The following is a 14,501-nucleotide window of genomic DNA, read 5'->3' as shown; positions in this document are numbered from 1 at the left end:
CCTGTGTCCGCCCGAAACCCTTGGCCTTTTTTAGTGCATTTCATAAACGCACAACAATTAATTTAATTTTTGTATTCTTGAATTAGAATTTAAGATTAGTGAACAATTATGTCCACGAGGTGGTATCCCATCTACCAGCGCGGCAATCCGCAGCTGCGCGTTTTCCTGCCCAACTTCTGGATGAAGCTAATCCGACCCACGGAGGAACAGCCGCCCAATGTGGTCACCTTTTCGGTGTCCATGGAGATGACCAAGTACGATGTGCGCAGCTATCTGGAGAAGATCTACAAGCTGCCGGTGGTGGATGTGCGTACTCGAATTGCCATGGGCGAGACCAAGAAGGATCAGACCTACGGCTACATCACCAAAAAAGACGACGTGAAGCTGGCTTATGTAACATTGGTATGGCCCTCTAGAAACCCCTGATTCAATGGATATTCCCAATGATATTTGTGTATTCCAGCCCAGGGAGGAGTCCTTTGTCTTCCCCGACTTCTTTTCCGAAAAGGCCGAGAAGCAGGCCAAGGAGGAAAAGTCGCTGGATGAATCGAAAGCCGGCTTCCGCAGATTTCTGGACAGGAACAAGAAACGACCCGGCACTCCGGGCTGGTTTTCCATTTAGTTTTTAGTCTGTAATCTTAGTACTTTTCTTTTCAACGGGTAAATAAACATTTATTTCGAAAGTCCGAATTAACCTAAAGCTCAGCTTTATTTGCGAGGAGGTCAACCTCAATTTTTTTGGGATTTCTTGGTTATTACTTGGCCTGCTTGACGGCGGCGGCAACCCAGGCGCGGATTTTGTCCTCGTCCTGGAGGCCCACCATGCGCTGCACCTCCTTGCCGTTCTGCAGCACCACTAGCACGGGCACGGCGGCCACATCGTAGTCCAGAGCCAGTTCGCTGTGCTCATCTATGTCCACTTTGGCCAGCTTGATGGAACCGGCCTGTTCGCCCACAATACTCTCAATGCGCGGGGTCAGCAGCTTGCAGGGATTGCACCAGCTTGAGGATTACAATATAAACATTAATATGCCATGTCTTCAGATTAAAAATATGAAAATTACGTTGCGAAAAAGTCCACAATCACGGGCTGCTGGCTGTTCTTTACTTTCTTGTCGAAGTCCTCGGCGCTCTGGACTTTGAAGATCTCCTGTCGCGGCGCAGACACTGACAGCATGCGAATTTGCTGGCCGCTAGTCAGACGACGCGTTGTCTGTCCCAGAATGTTAATAATCTGTCGCTGCATGGCTTATTTTCTACAATTTCTCAGTGCAAAAAGTTCAGCAATTGATTGCAAAATAATGACAAGGGAATCAGAACAACAACAATGAGTGGGGAGTTGCCAGATGGATTGGTATTGCCTAATGATGTGTGTACACACTGTTGATGAAACTGTTACTTCCCGGTCACTGTTTGCATAAGTCGTGAGAATTTATTTTATATTTATTAAGTTAAATAGTTATATTTATTTAGCAAGACTATGTAATCTTTTTGAATTTTGAATTTATAATAAATAACGAAAATTCGTGCACTCAATCTAGTTGGCATCTCCGCTGTGAAAATAATCACCAAATTCATGGTGTGCACACATTGGCTCTACTTTTTTTGAGAAGTAGGCTTGTTTTGTTTTGTCGTAATAATATCCCAACTTTTCGGTTAAAATTCAATTGTTACAATCGTAATACGGTCCGTAATCATCGAAAGGTTAATTGGAGCTCATAAAAAGCGGGAATAATCGTCTTGAAACCCCCGTACCCTCGGGTCAATTACGGAAATTGTCCAGCGAATTTCGCAAATGGCCAGTGGAACTTTAGTATTTCAGTCAAACTGAAGACCAAGGATCAGGGAAAAAGCTATCAGTATGGACGACCTGTCGCAGGGCGACATTTGCCGCGTGTGCAGATGCGAGGCACAGCCGGATAGGCCTCTTTTCTACCCATGCATCTGCACGGGATCAATCAAGTACATCCATCAGGACTGCCTGATGCAATGGATGCGCTACTCGCACAAGGAATACTGCGAGCTGTGCAGCTACCCCTTCAGCTTCCAGCCCATCTATGCACCGGATATGCCGCGAGTCCTGCCGCTAAAGGATGTCCTCGTGGGACTGATGTCCGCCGTTTTGGGAGGCGCCCGCTGCTGGCTTCATTACACCCTGGTCGGGTTGGCCTGGTTCGCAGTGGTGCCGCTGTCTGCCTACAGGACCTACCGATACTTGTTCCGGGCGAGCTCCTTCGATATGATTCTCACGCTGCCCTTCGACATCTTCTCCGTGGAAAACCTGGCAGCGGATGCCTTTCGGGGCTGTTTTGTGGTCATATGCACGCTTTTGTCCTTCATAGGATTGGTCTGGCTGCGCGAGCAGATCCTGCATGGCGGCGGACCCGATTGGCTGGAGCGTGACGATGCCCCTCTGCAGGCAGCGGCTGCTAATCCGGCGCCTGCTCCCGCCGCCGAGGCAGCTCCACAGCCCCAGGACGACAACAACAATGCAGACAATGAAGCTCTGGCTCCAGCGGACAACGGGGGGCAGGGTGCCCAGGCCCAGCATGCTGCTCCAGCGGCTGCAGCTCCCGTCGTGGACGCCGATGCCGATGAGCAGAATTGGAATCCCATGGAGTGGGATCGGGCTGCCGAGGAGCTCACCTGGGAACGCTTGCTCGGACTCGATGGCTCGCTAGTTTTTCTGGAGCACGTCTTCTGGATCATCTCACTGAACACCATGTTCATCTTCACATTCGCCTTTTGTCCCTACTGCGTGGGCAACTTCATCCTGAGCTCCATGGATCTTCTGCAGCCCGAGAAACCACTGCTGCACTTTCACGGCCTGATTACCACGCTGTTCGGTTACTGCTGCATTGGATTGACCCTGGTGGTGCTGCACTTCTTCTCCAGAGTTTTCCGCCTGCGGAGAGTCTGCTGGTTCATTGGATTGTGCTATATTGTGGTCAAGGTGTCGTTGCTGTCGGTGTTGGAGATCGGAGTACTCCCGCTGATTTGCGGCTGGTGGCTGGACATCTGTTCGTTGCCCCTACTAGATGCCAGCCTCAAGGATCGCAAAGAGAGTTTTAGGGCTGCTCCGGGCACCTCACTTTTTGTCCACTGGATGTTTGGCATGGTATACGTTTACTACTTCGCTGCCTTTGTATCGCTGTTGCGCGAGGTCCTGCGACCGGGAGTGCTCTGGATATTCCGCAATGTCAACGATCCTGACTTCAGTCCCATCCAGGAAATGATCCATGTACCAATTGTGAGACACATCCGGCGGCTGGTCGCTTCGGCTATGATCTTTGGATTTGCAGTGCTCTTGATGCTCTGGCTGCCCATTAGAATTCTGCAGTTGGTTTGTCCGGACTTCTTGCCATATGCACTTAGTGGCGATTCAGAGGTCAATCTGCAATTGCTGCTTTTACAAGTAAGTTTCACAAAAACTTATTTGAATGTAAGTCAACAATCTAAACTCGCCATTCCAGATCGTCTTGCCGGGCTTCTTCGAGCAGACCCAAACACGCATCTGGCTAAAGGGCTTGCTGCGCATTTGGTGCACAGCGGTGGCCTGGTTGCTGGGCATCCGAAGCTACTTGCTCCCAGCACCGGAGCCGGAACCTGACATTCGCGCTGCTGGAGAAGGCGTGGAGAATGCCGCTGGCGTAAATGAGGCGGCAGCCCAACCACCAGCACCACCTCCTCCACCGCCACCGCCAGTGGATCCGGCGCCGGCACCACGAAACCTTGCCGCCGCCCATCAGGCCATCATGCAACGGGATGCACCCGTGGGATTCCAGCCGTACGACAAGCCATCGCTGTTCGCTATCCGTTTGTGTGCCCTGTTGGCACTCATGTGTTTGTCCATCGTTTGTGCTGCCATGTTGACGCTCACGGTTCCAGTCTACATCGGTCGGCGGCTGATGATGCTCTGGTCCGCCCAGCCGGGTGAGAAGGCAGCCGGAGCGGCAGCCGCAGAAGGAGCGGCTGAAGTGGTACGAAATCTAGATCCAATCGATCCGGAAGGAGCCAGAAAGAACGAGCGACTACTGCGCTCGCATGAGCTGTACACCGCTGAGATTGGTGGCTACCTGTGCTGGATTGTCTGCCGGGCAGTAGCTGCGGTGGTCACCCTGCTGCCACAAGGCCGCGCGGCTATTGTCGACAAAGTAAAGCACTGGGTCCGAGTGGCATTGCAATATGCCCTGCCCGTTCTAACACTCCTGGGAATCTTCGTGCTGGTTCCGTTGCTGATTGGATTGCTGATGGAGTTGGCGGTGGTCATTCCCCTACGCGTTCCACTACGCAAGACACCCATCCACTTCCTATGGGAGGATTGGGCGCTGGGAGTGCTCTACTGCAAGATAGCCATCGCCTTGACGCTGATGGGTCCGGACTGGCACTTGAAGCGGGCATTGGAGCGAGCCTACATGGATGGATTGCGCGATTTCGACTTGAAGTTTGTGATGCGGGACTTGGCTGTGCCGGTCGTTACTACCATTGGTCTGGCCCTGGCCATACCCTATGTCATGGGACATATGATGATCCCGATTTTCCTAGCAGACGCCTATGCGCAGCATGTCGTCGCACGGCTCGTGTATCCCGTAAGCTTCATTGCGGTGGGCAGCATATGCATCCTGTTGTTCCAGATCGACCAGCTGAAGAAGCTCTACCTGTCCATCAAGGTGGATAAGTACCTGGTGGGTCAGAGGCTGGTCAACTATGAGCACCGCAAGAAGCAGCAGGAGGAGGAGAAGGAGCAACAGCGGGCGGCCCGCGAATTAAGGGAGAACCAGGAGAGAGATCGGGAGCGAGAGCGGGAACAGTTGGCCCAGGAGCACGAGTTGGCTGAACTTCTGTAACGAGATGATCAGGTGCGAATCGTAGGCTTTTCAGTTTCTAATTTGTGCGACAGGAGGGGAGTCAATAAAGTATCAGCTCACGAAGGCTATTAGGTGTTCACGTATCAAATTGTTAAACTCTTTGAATTCTTTAAGTTTTTCTATTGAAAATGATGGCAATCTTGAGTTTTTATCTTAAGCAATTAAAGCATGTCCAATTTCTATTTGAAGATTTTTATTTCAACCCGACAAGGAGAAGGACACCATGATGATCAAGATGTTGAAGGCTCCGTGCTTTTTCGTCGTGGAGATGCTTCTGCTGCTAATTTATCCCTGTTTACCATCTATTACTCTGCGAAACGCAAGGATTTGGAAATTTTGTTCTAGCTTAGTTAATTTTTCCCCTCTTTGTTTTACGATTAATTTGTTAGCTGCAATTGTTGTTAAATCCTTACGCTACACAGTTTATAGATCCTAAGTTGTATGATATTTTGACTTCCGCCACATCCGCACTGACAGAAGTAATCGATGGGCAGCGATTAAACCTTGTATTAGAGCCGTATGCAGAAACTACATCTGGGAGCTGTCAACTTTAGGAACTTTAGAGAAACCCCGAAACAAACCAAATCCCATATGGTGAAAGTGGTGAAAAACGAATGGATAGTGGAATAGAAAAATGAACATTTTCGAGCTAGCTTTACGAACTGTAAAAATTACATATGTAACATTATAAATATAACTGATTTAAAATTAATTAATAAATTAAACTTTAAACTTCAAAGAAGCCTTCGAAATTGTTTATAGATGATGGCGAAACAATCTTCTTGCAAACAAATTGATCAAGGCATTTGTTGTGCCAAGTCGAAAAGAAATATATACAGACAATTAATCAACGTCCAAACATATTAAATGAAGCACCATAATGTAAGTGGAGTCAATGGATGAGCGCTCCGCTCAAGTGAGCTAATCATTGAATTCGTGCTGAGTTGGCCAGGAGCGAAATTATGGGGGCGATGTCAATCATACGCCCTGTGTGCCAGCGGCAATTGACAGAAACGAGTCTCGCCCACTGCACACGTATGAGGGATGACCAGCTGGAGTGGAGGGAGACCGGCAGCAGGGAGATTCCAGGATGGTCGCCCCGAAAATTCCTGGTAAAAAAAGCTGAAAAGTTGTTCGCTTCCCCCAGCAAAGTTTCGACTGTTGCGAATTTGTTGTGCGACAAATAGAATAGAATAGGGAACAGAAATAGAAAACTTTTCAATGTTTGCAACTTAAATTGTTTTGTGGTTTGACATGGCCACCACGACCACTCCTCCCACACACACACACAGAAAGCCAAGTGGCTTATGTGCCGTGGCTATTAAAATGTATGGCAGGTCCTCATCCGCCGCCAGTGCCGCCCCTCCACGACTTGGCCAAATTAAACACTTAGCAAACTTGCAGATGGCCGAGGCGCAGAGATAAACAAATAATAAAGCGAAATCAAATAATTTGCATTATGTCAAAGTTGAAAGTTGCCGAAACATTTTCCCTGCCAGCGCGTGCTTAAGTAGGAGGACCCAGCCAAATGGGAATACGGCGTTTTAAAGTTGGCAAACTTTGGCGCGTGTTGGAGTGACCCACGGCGGGATCGGGATAGTAGATCCATCGCCCAGATTTCCTCCGCCTGCTGCCAGGAAGCGAAGGGTTTGCGTTGCGGTTCATTGAACCAGTCACTAGATGCGAGTGGGTAAATTGGAATAAATTCCATTTGGGCACCGCATGATGACGATTGACTTGAATAAATTGTTTCTTAAAGGTTTACAAACATCAAACTTTGTTATAAATAGTTAAATCAAATATTTTGAAATATCTGAAGCTGCTTGGTTGGAGGAGCCCAAAGGAAATAGTTCATTAAGTTGAATGGCTGCAAGTAGAAGTACTTTTAATTGGATTTCCAACTATGCGAGTGCCTGGCAACGAGGATGAGATGCAGCGAGCGCATTCTCGTCGCACCTCCATAAATCAATAGTCATCCATGTCGGATGGGCCATTAATAAAATCGCACATAATTCGCAAACATTCTCCAGGCTGACAACGCATCAAAACAATGCAATTTTATGGCTCCATCAAGGTTGGAATAAAGTCCATATTCGGCCAGCAAAACTTGGTAAGCGTAAACGGATTTCCAGCTTTAAGCTGTTGCCACATTAATGCTCTTTTCCCCTTTGAGGGGGACACAGAAATTCCGGAAGGACCACAGAAAATGCCACAAATGCCAGCAGGCAGACAAATAAAGTTTTGAAAATGCCACTGGTTGGCTAACAAAACTCTCGCCACTCCAGTGGAAAACACACAGCACTTGCCAACTTGCTGCCTATCAATTTATTTAGAATTTCATTTGAATAATTAAACCAGTCTCGCTATCGGCCATCGTCCATCTCTTTTCGACCATGGCCCAAAGAGGGGGAGTGTGATTTGATTACTTTTAATAATGTAAACAGTAAATGCCGAGCTGTGGCCAATTCGAAATGTGGCTGTGCTGCAAATTGCATTACTCATTTCCATTTTGGCCCATTTGGCCTTTAGTTTGCTCCCTTTTGCTGGATTCAATTTCCGCAGAAACCTTTCAATTACCACTTATTAAGTGTTTTGGCTCCATTTGATTACAAATGAATGCAAAAGGTTCCGACTAGCTTTCATTCATTGCGATTATTTATTTATTATGACATTGCGCTAATTCACCCTAATTTGCGCTCGGATTTCCGCGGTTCATTTTTAATTACCACTGCCAAGTCATCAAATTTATTTTCCTGCCTTCCCCACTGGGCAACATTAGGAGGCAATTTCAGAAGTTGCGGAAGTTGAAAAAAAACACATTCAGATGAAGATTTCAGCCACTCTTGTCAACAATGCCTAATGTCATTCGCTTTTTCATCTTGAACTCTGAGCCGAGCGTTGTTGTTGCTCAAAATTAACAACTTCATATGTCAGCCGTGATAACTTTGTGCCTCTGGAAGGGTGGAAAGGCATTCATGTATGTATGTAGAGCTCGGGAGCGGCTTACGCGGCTTTATCATTTGTCGCGCATTACGGGGCGTATGCGTAATGTGGCAGGGCGAGGACTTAAAGCCGAGCTCATTTGCATGAATTGCTCCGCAGCTTGTTATTGTTGTCGCTGCCGCTTGAGGCTCTTATCAAGCATAACCAACACTTCATAAATTGTCTAAAATTAGCCATAAAACAAAACAAACAACCCGTCCAAGTTGCTGTTGTTGTTGTTGTTGTAGTTGCCACGGTTGCAGCAATCTCAAGAGTGTAGCAACCTGCCCCACCACCACCACCCACCCACTTGACACCCGCTTTAAGCTCGTTATGCTTTATTATAGCCATCATAGGCATCCGGAAACCCTCCTGCAAATCCCACGGACGTGGCAACTATGTATCCCTAGAATGGATATCCATATCCAAATATGTCGGTTCTGGTTGCCACACTCGCCCGTCGCTGAAGTGGCCTTTTGATTTCCGTTGCCATAATTTATTATTTCTGCCGGCGAAAATAAAATAATTTGGATAAAAGCATCGCCATGGGAAACGCGAGAGCGGTCAGTCCTAAAAAACACAAAGTAGTTAACCACCGCAGAACGAAAACAAAAACAGGAAAACAGGAAGTGAGACGGTCACCAGACGAATTCTCTTCTCAAGTAATCCAAATAATAGAATATGTGCTCCTAAAACTTATCCTTTGGCTTTAATCTTTATTTACTCCAGCACAAATATGGATTTTCAAGGAGTCCCTTTTAGCAATAAAAAGTAGATAAGTTTATATTATTCAGGAAAATCGTTATTCTAATTTTTAACGACTCTTTTATTAGCAAAGAAATAATTTTTAAGCAGAAAAGGAACCATAAACAGTGATCAAAAGTTTTTACATTTTGCATATCTTCCATCATCGTTAATATACCTCAAATCAAGAAAGGGTATCTGGTTTACCGATAAAGGAAGGGGATTTGGGAAAGCTGAATACCCATGCGTATTTATTTACTTTCTGGGCTCCTGCCAACCACAACAATAGACCAAAAAAAGAGCCCAGCCCAAATTCTAACGCTACCTTAAAGATACATAAAAAAGTACATCCGCATCGGACTTGGTCCGGGTTAAAGTTCGAGTTCGGGGTGTTCCTTTTTTATGGCCAGCAGCCGTTGGCAGCGTCTGATTGAGCGTGAAGTTGTAAAACTTAAGGAGTGCTAAGTGCCCGTGGTGCGTCTGCTGCTCCTCGCCGGGATTACGGCCCATAAAGCACGCATGTCGGCGCCAGGACTCGACTGGGCCAAAAAATTAAATATGCCTCACAGAATGGGACATTAGGAAGGTGTGCTCGTGGACAGTGTCCACTGCAGTCGTGGATGGGGCAGATTTATGTGTTGGTTGGGATCGGACAAGTGGCCACTAGATGGAGAGATTAACCCGACTTACGAGCCACTTGTTCCCGCAAGCTTGTAAACTCATTTTTTTAGTTGGCCATAATTTAGTTGGGCTAATGGAGAAGCTGAGAGAAGGGTAAAGGAAACCCTTGTTCCCTTTGGGGACATTTTCGGGACATTAAGAGCTAAAGGTGTAGTCTCAACCGTTTAAAAGTGAAGAAAAATATAGATACAACTAAAAATATGAGTTGAAACAAGTAGATATAAGATTGGTTAAGAAAGAGCCATCATTATTGATATTGATATCTTTACAAACCACAAACATACATAACATGCCAGCTTTTCAGTTATTCTCTGACCCCAATATTAAATTACTGATATGAATAAATCCCCAATCAGAGCCCCATATAATAAACTAAGTCATCTAAACAACATCTGCTTGATATGGCCGAAAAGTGATTTTTCTCTATGCCAACTGGACATATTTGTGGCAATCAAATGAAGCTGCATAAGCATGACGCATGTAAGTAAGCCCATTATGTAAATTCACAAATATGGCATGCAATAAATACAAAAGCCATAGACATACAACTGACTAGGAATGCAGTCGAATTACATGTCAATCGGGTCGGGAAGGGGGAGCAGCTCAATAAGGACTCCAGATGTTTTTCGCTATTATTGCGACTGGGTCACGCACTTTTTGCTCGATTTTGGTCCTGGACAAAGCGACGCCTCTGTGGAAGCCATAAAATTCGAACGCACATAGCGCTTTTTCGCCGAATTGTCTGGCGTCTGGATGTTAGCATACTTTTTATGCAAAACGAATCAAAATCCAATTATAAACCGAGAGCGTGTGTGTTAGCCGAGTGCTGGATGGGGGCAAGGGGGGTCCTTCACGGGGCTCCAAAGGACACAGCAACGCCAACTGCATTGCAGAACCCAACAACAACAGCACTTGGCCAGGCGGTAATGAAAAATTCAATTTGCTAAACAAAAGACGCCAGCGAAAACGCGATTTAATATATGTACATGCGCCTATATGTGCGAGCAAATGCATAGATACGCATTCATGCACTGAGAAAAATGTGCCAGCATTGACTTACAAATATAAAAGAATGTTAACATATGGCTGCATAGCACTGGTTTCTCTCAGTGCATGTGTGCATGACTGGAAAACAATGAAACTCATTTGCATTTTCCCCCGCTCGTCGGAAAATGGTGTTGTGCCCTAAACAGCAATTTCAATGGTTTCAGCGAATATTTGGTGGGCGAGCAGTTACCGGCCAACAAATTTGGAAAAACGCATACATACGCTAGGAAATAGTGAACTACAAAACAATCTTTAAAATATGGTATAAATTTTATCACAAACAAATGAAAGCTTTTCGAATCTAATGCCAATCAAAAATTGAGTGGGCAATAATTAGGAAAATCGAGCAGATGACAACGGTGAAGAGCATGATAGGGAATCCAACCACAAAGAATGACCTGAAGGTGATCCTGTAGCCATGAGCTTTGCCCACCACCGCGGCGAACTCGTTGGCCAGGGAGCCCAAGAGCGTGCCATTGGCACCGTAGCTGGTGCCCATGCTCGTGGCCCAGATGAGCGGCAGTAGGCGCATCTGGACCTCGTCATATACGACCATGTCAGTGCAGAGTTTCACCATGATGGGGGCCACCGCCGCATTGTGGATAAAGGCGGAGAGCAGGGCCGAAAGCCAGAGGATCAGGAGCATGCCGACCATGGTCTGGTATGACTCGTCCACTCGAAGGATCACAGACAGCACCAGAGAGCCCAGCCAGTGGATGAGGCCCAGTTCATCGACGACCATGGTGAGAATGAAGAGAGAGGCGAGAAGCAGCATGATGCCCCACTCGACGCTGGCCATGACCTTGACGATATCCTTCTGGTCGATCAGGATGAGCAGCAGAAAGGCGGACAGAATTGATATCCAGCCCAGAGAGGCTCCGGGAATGGCCCAGGGAACCGATTGCAGAATGAAGCAGAAGGCGGCAAAGCCCAGGGCCAGGAGGGATTCCACCAGCAGCACCTTCTTGCGGACAAAATTGCTCGCCTCCAAGGTTGCCAGGGTCACGAAGTAGCCCTCAGCCGGAGGGATCATCCTGCTCCTTGGCTGTCTTCGCAGTTCGGCGATCCTCAGCTGGATATCAAATGAGGTTCTGATATTTTCTCGCCGCTTCTTTGCTAGATTCATCTGATGTTCGTCCAGGATGAAGATCTTCTTATCCATGGTCCAGTAGATTAGGCCGAAGGTAGACGCCAGGCAGATCAAAGCAGTCGGGAGCATGAGTAGCGAGAAACGAACAAAATTTATCCCTGCGGACTCCACCATCTTATTGGTCGCTATGATGGTATTGGGTGGCCCACTCACTGGGGTAATGGACCCTCCGATATTTGCATAGATTGCTACGATGACGAGCACCAAGGTGGTCCTCAAGTCCATCACCTCGCACAATCGAATGACGGGTGGGCAGAAGAGAAGCACCACGGTGGCATTGTCCACAAAAGTCGATGTCAATCCCACGAAGAATCCCAAAAGGCCGATCAGCAGCCAGGCATGACCCTTGGAGATGCGATAGGCGACCATGGCCAGGTAGTCAAAGAAGCCTGTATCTGCCATGCGCGATGTTATTACCATATTGCCCAGCAGGATCATCATGGTCTCCCAGTCCACCCAACTCACTATCGTTTCCACAGTGGGCCTGTTCCCCAAAACGGTGAGCAGGGCCAGGGACATTGCTGTTATGAGCAAAGTGCTCAGGATACGGTCCGAAAAGTCCCAGATGATAATGGCATATAGACCAATGACCAGAAGGGCGGCATACAGTATACCCAGTCCGTGCTTCAACGGAGTGCTGTTCACCGTCAAGAGCAGACCCACCGGATCCTTGCTCATGCTCTCGAATGAGATCACCGTCTGCGCAAAGGCCCAGTCATAGATGGAGCTCTCAAGAGAACGATCATTTGGCAAAGTACGCTGGATCAGGGACCTCTCATGTTGCCATCCCGAAATGGAGAACTGAAAGACCCTATGAACCTGCAGGTACTTCTTCTTATCCGTGTACATGTACACCATCCAAATGCCAGTGCGCCAAAGGCTACGATTCATGCCTCGATCGCGCCACTCCAATCGAACTCCAACAGCCGAAAAGTTGGATGTCCTAACCCTGTGGTTCGTCAGATACGCATTTATGGCCCCATTCAGGCGTATCTCCACGGAGTCCTGCTTCATCTTAACATTCCGGAGGGCCGTCTTGTTGGGCATCACGGTCACCATCGACGTGGCGAGCTCCTCAGGCTTGTGGAGAAACAGTATGATCGTGGATCCGATCCAGAGCGACAGTAGAATGACAATTCGGATGATGCGAAACACATAGCCAGTGGTAGAGTCCCGTTCTGTTCTCCTTAGCCTTAAGCGATATTTCTTGATAATTGGATTCATGGTCGGCCATATGGATCAAAGTTACTTTGGGAATGCACTAATGTGAACATTTGAAGTATAAGTCAAACATCAGTTTCGTGATACGAAATATATATGTACCACTTAAAGTACTTTTAATCCATTTGATAAGAACCCAAAGGGGAAGCACCACAGATTTTTCCTTTTGACTTTTCAGCACTTTTCCGTTCAAGATGTTGTGGCAACATCAGTTGGCCGCTGAGCATGTTTGTGAAAAGTGGTCTGGCTAACTTAATAAGGGAACTCAAACCCACTATGGTTATTTTCCAACCGGTCAGCATGTGGGTAATGTGTAGCCACAAACTGGGAAAAATGCAAAGGGAAAACTTGAGTTCTGTGTAAGTAGGCCAAAGTAGGTGAAAGCCATTTTCCCAGCTGACCATCAAAATTGTAGCCGTGATGTGTGGAAAAGCGGAAAATGTTGCATTGCAAACTTTTTAATAACGCCGCAAAATGGACGGAGAATGGAAAATCCGACATAAAGCAGGAGCATGGGATTGCCATATGGAAATGGACAAAACAGTATTTGATGCATGACAAATCTGGGAAAATTGTTGCTATTCTTCCTGCTGTTTGTTTCTATATAGCATGCTATATACCATGTATGTGTAGAGCAACTTTGCTGGCCAAACAAACAATGGGTGTCATTCAAGAGGATTATTCAGGCGGCAAAAGTTCTGAAAATATGCATATTATGCCCATGAGGTGGGCGAAAAGTATCTTCAATACTTTCAGCAACTTTACTTGCTTCTTTCGCCTTCAAGCTGGGTCATTTTTCGATTTTCCCTGTCCCCGACGACACATATAATCCACTTTAGTTTTCCCCACAATTTGTCGCCATGCACGTTAATCTAAGTCAGCGCTTTCAATCTGGTCGCTGCACGTACCGCAGATGTGTGAGATTCCACATCCCAGATCCCCCGGCAATCTGCAACAATTTGCCCACTTCATTCGCTCTGTATTTCCATTTTTTAATTCCCACAAGTGGCCTGACATCAACTTTAAATGGCAGCGCGGTTAATTGGAAACGAAGTACACTGCAGACTGTCTGAGATCCGCTTCAAATAGCAGGCGGCGTAATGAAAATGGTCACCGACCCATGCAGGTGTTGCTGTTGCCTAGGCAATTAAATGGGATTTGCACATGCCATCAATTTATATCACCGGCGATGAGGTCTGAATTGTTTGACACAAGTCAGGACGAAGCTGTGGGAAAATAGCTTGGCAAATTCAAGGCTAAAAATCTAAATTATAATCGAGTTATCCATAGAACATTGCCAAAAGGACAAGCAGGGCTGAGAAATAATTTAGATTTAAATGTGATTCCTTAATTAAGTCAGGCTTGAATCTGAAACAAGCCCATTTTAGATGATACAGAATTTATTCTCTGTGTACTCACAACATTTTGTGACTGAATTAATGCAGTTTTTGGCCTAGTTTTCGCAGCTTTATGTCTGCGAGAGTTGTTTTTCCTGCACCATCCACCGATGTTGCTGCCTAATTAGTCATGTGGGCGGAAGGGTGGGCGGCGTGTGATGACTGTTGCCAAATGTTCTGACCCTTGGCATCGCACAAGTGTTGTCACCCCAGTGTTTTAGCCAAATGTCGACAGCTGGCAAAGCAAACCCCAAACGAGTCCAGAATGAAGCACCGAAGCCCAAAAAACCAGACGACTGGCGGGTCGACACTTTGACAGTTGTCCTGTCGTTCGAATTTCGCACGGGTCACGCCCACCTTAATGTGGGTGTGGGTGTGTGTGTGTGTGTAGACTGCGAATATAATACGCAT

At 46.9% G+C, this 14,501-nt stretch overlaps 4 protein-coding genes across 4 annotated transcripts; 2 read left to right on the top strand and 2 right to left on the bottom strand.

Moving 5' to 3' along the window:
* The first annotated feature begins 26 nt into the window (after window positions 1-26).
* LOC117141998 (39S ribosomal protein L23, mitochondrial) lies at window positions 27-700 on the top strand. Its single transcript, XM_033305846.1, has 2 exons — window positions 27-402; window positions 464-700. The coding sequence occupies exons 1-2, from the start codon at window positions 109-111 to the stop codon at window positions 620-622; spliced, it is 453 nt and encodes a 150-aa protein (XP_033161737.1). The 5' UTR covers window positions 27-108; the 3' UTR covers window positions 623-700.
* On the bottom strand, window positions 651-1,334 carry LOC117141999 (thioredoxin, mitochondrial). Its single transcript, XM_033305847.1, has 2 exons — window positions 1,065-1,334; window positions 651-1,002 (listed from the first exon to the last, which is right to left on the bottom strand). The coding sequence occupies exons 1-2, from the start codon at window positions 1,244-1,246 to the stop codon at window positions 756-758; spliced, it is 429 nt and encodes a 142-aa protein (XP_033161738.1). The 5' UTR covers window positions 1,247-1,334; the 3' UTR covers window positions 651-755.
* Window positions 1,335-1,581: 247 nt separating this feature from the next.
* Window positions 1,582-5,610, top strand: LOC117140136 (E3 ubiquitin-protein ligase MARCH6). The gene is made up of 3 exons (XM_033302902.1): window positions 1,582-3,415; window positions 3,474-4,859; window positions 5,058-5,610. The coding sequence occupies exons 1-2, from the start codon at window positions 1,862-1,864 to the stop codon at window positions 4,845-4,847; spliced, it is 2,928 nt and encodes a 975-aa protein (XP_033158793.1). The 5' UTR covers window positions 1,582-1,861; the 3' UTR covers window positions 4,848-4,859; window positions 5,058-5,610.
* A 5,013-nt stretch (window positions 5,611-10,623) lies between these two features.
* Window positions 10,624-12,696, bottom strand: LOC117140399 (P protein). The gene has a single exon (XM_033303269.1). It carries the CDS (start codon window positions 12,694-12,696, stop codon window positions 10,624-10,626), a length of 2,073 nt encoding a protein of 690 aa, XP_033159160.1.
* Between the last annotated feature and the right edge of the window lie 1,805 nt (window positions 12,697-14,501).

The sequence above is a fragment of the Drosophila mauritiana genome, chromosome 3L, assembly GCF_004382145.1.
Source record: "Drosophila mauritiana strain mau12 chromosome 3L, ASM438214v1, whole genome shotgun sequence".
Taxonomy (NCBI): domain Eukaryota; kingdom Metazoa; phylum Arthropoda; class Insecta; order Diptera; family Drosophilidae; genus Drosophila; species Drosophila mauritiana.
This window is presented reverse-complemented; position numbering and strand designations above follow the sequence as displayed.

Excerpts from the sequence above, each read along its gene's own strand:
- LOC117141998 (XM_033305846.1), top strand. The coding sequence starts at position 109 with ATGTCCACGAGGTGGTATCCCATCTACCAGCGCGGCAATCCGCAGCTG. Across the intron at positions 403-463 it reads AGCTGGCTTATGTAACATTG|CCCAGGGAGGAGTCCTTTGT; the intron begins GTATGGCCCTCT and ends TGTGTATTCCAG.
- LOC117141999 (XM_033305847.1), bottom strand. The coding sequence starts at position 1,246 with ATGCAGCGACAGATTATTAACATTCTGGGACAGACAACGCGTCGTCTG. Across the intron at positions 1,003-1,064 it reads ATTGTGGACTTTTTCGCAAC|CTGGTGCAATCCCTGCAAGC; the intron begins GTAATTTTCATA and ends GTAATCCTCAAG.
- LOC117140136 (XM_033302902.1), top strand. The coding sequence starts at position 1,862 with ATGGACGACCTGTCGCAGGGCGACATTTGCCGCGTGTGCAGATGCGAG. Across the intron at positions 3,416-3,473 it reads TGCAATTGCTGCTTTTACAA|ATCGTCTTGCCGGGCTTCTT; the intron begins GTAAGTTTCACA and ends TCGCCATTCCAG.
- LOC117140399 (XM_033303269.1), bottom strand. The coding sequence starts at position 12,696 with ATGAATCCAATTATCAAGAAATATCGCTTAAGGCTAAGGAGAACAGAA.